A 4,967-nucleotide genomic window follows, 5' to 3' on the forward strand; every position below is an offset into this window, starting at 1 on the left:
TGGGCTCGATGCGCCGCCATGAGGCGGCAGAGCGTGCGCACCGCCGCGCTCGTCCTGTGCATCCTGTCCTACCTGCTGGTGGGGGCCGCGGTCTTCGACGCGCTCGAGTCCGAGGCAGAGAGCGGGCGCCAGCGGCTGCTGGCCCAGAAGCAGAGCGAGCTCCGGAGGAAGTACGGCTTCTCCACCGAGGACTACCGCGAGCTGGAGCGCCTGGCACTGCAGGCTGAGCCGCACCGCGCCGGCCGCCAGTGGAAGTTTGCAGGCTCCTTCTATTTCGCCATCACCGTCATCACCACCATCGGTAACTACTCACCGGGCGGGGAGGGGAGGGGGGCGTGGGGACCCGGGGGCTGGTAGTCTAGAGCCGGCTGGGGCAGAGAGGCTCCCCGGGAGAGGGTCTAGGCGCCGAACCCCGCGCTCCCAGAAACCCAAGTTCAGCCAGGCGTGTCTGCTCCAAGGGGACAGGACTCGGGGGGAGGCGTCGATTCCTGGCTCCGGACCTGACTCTCCGGCCAGGCCAGCCCTAACTTGTCCCTGCTAGGCTGCGCGGGGCCCCAAGGGACTCTGAAGTGTGTGAGAGGGGGCAGGAACCACTGGCGGAGGCTGGAGAGGAGGGGTGTGGCCCGGCCAGGCCCTGGAGCGAGGCGCTGAGTGTAAGTGGCGGGGAGCGCGCTACTCCTCCGTGGCCCTGCAGATGGACTTCCGCACCCGGCGTGTCTACACCGGCTGGGGCTCTAGGGAGACGTTTCGATTCAGATACTCGGCACTCCGTGGCGCTCCGGGCTACTGATACTCTGAGTGCCTGAAACACCTTATAACTGCAGGTGTGTGTGTGTGTGTGTGTGTGTGTGTCCAGTTCCCGGAGCTTAGGTACCAGCAGCCCTTGCCTTTAATTTTCTTAGGGCAGCAGATCTGGTACTGGAAGACAGATCCAGCCCTGTCCGCCTTCCTCTCTGCTGTCCCAGGAAAACAGTCACCTCATAAGAATGGCCTCAGTTCTCTTCTCCAAGCCAAGGCCAACCACAGGGTAGGAAGCCACACACACACACACACACACACACACACGCACACGCACACGCACACACACGGCACACAAATGGATGTCCAGGAAAGAAATCTCCAGGGAGGCCCTTGATGTGTTGTTCAAAAGAGTCTAGACAGTTGTAAACACCTTATCCGCTCTTAAGACTATGATTCCAGCCCAGCTCCATCACTTCTCCCACTGTATGACCTTGGGCAAGTCCCTTCCCCTGCCTGGGTCTCAGGCTCACGTCCAGACAACACCAGTGGTTGGCTGAAATGATCTCGAGGGCTCCTCTAAATCCTGGCGTGCTCCCACCCCACCTTCCCCCAAAGCCCACTGGGATGCCCCCAGAAGCTGTTTCCTCCATCTTTTCCGTTCTTTCTCCTCTCTCTGGTCTCCTTCTTGCCTTGGCTGAGCTCCCAGGGGCTCACTGCCACTTGGCATAGCCCATGACAAGATGGCAGTGCTTTCCTGGGAGTCAACAGGAGTCGAGAGGGTAAAAGGCAGGACTGGATGCTGTCCCTGCAATCTATCCACTGCAGGACTCAGCGCCGAGACTCCGCAGCTCTCTGGGGACCACAGAGAGCTATGCCAAGTGGTTTCTGGATTCTTCTCTTGGAAAAGGAAGAAAAGGGCCCCAGGAGTGGATGTGGCCCAAGTGGGGCACCTCTGGGTTGTGCTGACCCTGTGACTTTAGGGCAGGTTGATCAGACTCGGGCCAGCCCAAAGAGCATCCTGCTTCCCCGGGAAGGACCAGACCAGGTTTGGTCTGCAGTCTCCTCCCCTCTCCAATCTCCCTGCCACCTGCCAGGGTTTCAGGAGCACTGGACATCCTCTGGCCTTCCCTCTCCCTCTTCCCACTCATCATGCCCTTGATTACATGCCCCCTTTTTTTCTCAGTCCCATGGGCCTCCACTCCTCAGCTCCTCAGTAACCTCCCAACTGAGTTCCTTGCCTCCAGCCTCATTCCTCTATGGGGCAAGTTTTCCTAGACAATGCCACCAGAAAGACTCTCCCCAAAGCACAGCTCTGACCGTACCGATACCCTTCTCAGAAGCTCCGATTGCTCTCCCTGACCATGGAAATGGGTCCATGCTCCTTATCCCAAATTTTAAGGACTTTCATACCTGGCTGCAGTCTATATGTCTAACTTCGTTTCTCACTTCTTACTGACACGATCCCTCCACTGCAGCCAAACTATCCCCTGAGAATCCTTAAGTGTGCCTGTCTGGCACACCTTTTCTCTGTCTTCTATTTGTCTTGTCTAAGCTAACCTTCCAGGTCCAGCTCAAACCCCACTTCCTCCTTAAAGTCTCCCAGAACATCCCAAGCCACTGCTCTGGACAACTGCAGGGCTTACAGTCAGGATGACCTGGGTGACAATGGAGGCCCTTTTCACGGTTATTTACATTTTAGGGGATGTGCTTTGTCTCTTTAACCACACTATAATTAACCTCCACGTGGGCAGGGCTCTGTGGTTCTCATCTCTGTGCTCCCTGTGCTGGCACAGTATCCGGCGGCACACATGAGCAGTCAGAGAAGGCTACTGATGATGGGCTTAAGGTGTACACAAATGAAAGGACATCATCTTTCCCCTCCATCCCTGCCGTTTCCCAAAGTGCTTATAGTTCTCACCAAGAGAGATGCTAAAAGCTGGGGGTAGAGGCAGACAGAGTGTGGTTCTAGTGATTATTTATTTATAAAGCTCTAGGCAAGAGGAAAGACAGCATCAAAGCACCACCTTAGTTCTGTGGGGACCCCAGACTAGCATGGTCCACTTCCTGCCTCACCCAACTGTCCCTGGGTTTCTGTCACCTCTCGCTCTGGCTATGCTACCTGGCTGGAAGCTGTCTACAGGCTCTCTGCTCTAAAACAAAAACAAAAACAAAAACAAAACCCTGTCTGGTCTGTGATCAGATGGCTGGAAGGGGCCCTATATTAGACTGATCTTGACCCAAAACCCAAAGGCAGCAGCCTCTGTCTACTTGAGCCCTTTGGGGACCCAAATGGGTCTCCTGAGACACACCAGGAATCCCATTGGGATAGAATAATGACAGAACCTCTTATTCATTCAGTAACTTAATGATCACAATGCACTTACATCTCATCTCTTAAGTCCCAGCCTTCATAGCTCAGAAGTTACCAGGGCAGATATTGCTAGCTTCATGGCACAGACGAAGGCATGAAGGTTCAGGAAGAGGAAGGGACTCTCCCGAAATAAAGCCGCTGATGAGCAGCACAGAGCAAGAAACTGGGTCTTCTGACTCCAAGCCCAGTGCTCTTTCACCTTGCCGGTCTCTTCCCTGCTTCCTCTGCCTCCATATGCTTTGAAGCCCAGAGCCAGCCAGGATTGGCATGACCAAGATGTGCTCAGTGATGCCAGCTTGCAGGGCACCCACGGGCAGCCTTAGTTGGTTGAAGGTCAGCAGGATCTGTGTTAGTCATTCACCTGGTTAGTCACAGTCTCAGCTGGCTGCAAGGATTCCTCCAGCTCTCTATCTCTGGCTTCCCAGCCAGGAAACCCTTCCTTTGTTGGGCCCTAAGTTCATCAAATGCAAACGGAAACTCTTTTCTGGGAAGCTTAAACTCTCTAGCTGTTGAGTCATTAAACTCCTCCGGGCCCCAGCCCCATCTATTCATAGCCTGGAGGCTTTCAAAGCAGGAAGGAGCCTTGAGATCCGCTGGTGCCAACCCTCCTCTCACAGAGAGGCATGGGAGTCACATAGGCAGAGGGCAGTGAAACCTGCCCCACGACCCCCACTCCCTCCATTTGTTCAGGATGCCTCTTTATTTATTATTATTATTATTATTATTAACAGCAGCAACACCAATGATACTAATAGCAGCCCCTGTTTAATATCTACTCTTTGGTAGTCTCTACCTAAGACACTTCATCTGAATACCCTCACTTCATTCCCTTTCCTACCCGCCAAGATGGGCATTATGACTCACCCATGGCGTTGTGATTAAAAGGAGGCACCTGCCCAGATTCACCTGAGCCCTGCTGACTCCCATGCCCTGGCTATTTTGTCAGGTCTTTCCCCACTTCAAGAACCCAGCCCAGATCCTTGTTTCTTAAGGGCACCAGGTAGCCACAGCTTGTCTTCCCCCTAACAATGCCCTGCCCAGTGCACTACAGCCAGCCTGCTGCTCCTCTGCACGCTGGCCTCTGACCAACCCAGACCATGTGGCAGGGCTGTGCCCAGCACCAGGCCCTACCCGGGACTGCCACAGGCTCACAGGTGCCCATTCTCCCACTGTAGGTCCCCAGAATGCTTGTGACTCTAAGGCAACAAGAGACCAGGTGATTGATTAGCTGAGGGAGCTGGAACAGAAAAGCTTCTGTTCTCTTTAGTCAGCTCCCAGCCTGTTCTCAGCTGAGCACCGGCTCCCATCAACCGCCACATGGCCCGGGACTCTTAGATTGTGAATTCAGGCCAGACACTCATGAAGGAAACTGTCCTTGTTACAACTTTCCAAAAAGGAGCAAAGTGCGGAAGTGACCTGCCGCTCCCCAAACCCTAGAGTCCTCAAATAAAAGAGCGAAAGGAGACATTAGCAATCATCGAAACACCCAGAGAGGTGAGGGACCTGCCCAAAGTCACGCAGTAAGTTGCAGGTACAACCCTGATTAGTACCTAGGCCTTTGGGTGATCAGACGAGTTCTCTCTGTCACTCCTCAGGCCCCACCATCTCCCTTAGCACCAGGGCCTCAGCTGCTTATCACGCCACTGCTCCCAGTCCTCTGCTGACTTCCTGCGCGGATGGAAGGGCAGCTCAGCCTGCAACAGTCCCACGGCCCCCTCTCGGTCAGCGTCTCTTTCCTCCCTGCCCGCAGGCCACCCCTCTGCTTCGACCACACAAGCCTTTTCTGAGGGTGGTGTAGGAACGCAGGTACTGGCTTAGACCAGAGAACCTGGGTTTATCTCTTAACCCACCTTTC

The 4,967-nt window shown here is 54.9% G+C and overlaps 1 protein-coding gene across 1 annotated transcript in view; it reads left to right on the plus strand.

Annotated features, from left to right (window-relative positions):
- The first annotated feature begins 18 nt into the window (after positions 1-18).
- Positions 19-4,967, plus strand: part of KCNK3 (potassium two pore domain channel subfamily K member 3) — a 35,558-nt gene continuing 30,609 nt past the window's right edge. Inside the window, exon 1 of the mRNA XM_025045669.1 lies at positions 19-301. Coding sequence (XP_024901437.1) covers positions 19-301 — 283 coding nt within the window. The remainder of the gene's footprint in view (positions 302-4,967) is intronic.

This window comes from Pteropus alecto, unplaced genomic scaffold, assembly GCF_000325575.1.
Source record: "Pteropus alecto unplaced genomic scaffold, ASM32557v1 scaffold61, whole genome shotgun sequence".
Lineage (NCBI taxonomy): Eukaryota > Metazoa > Chordata > Mammalia > Chiroptera > Pteropodidae > Pteropus > Pteropus alecto.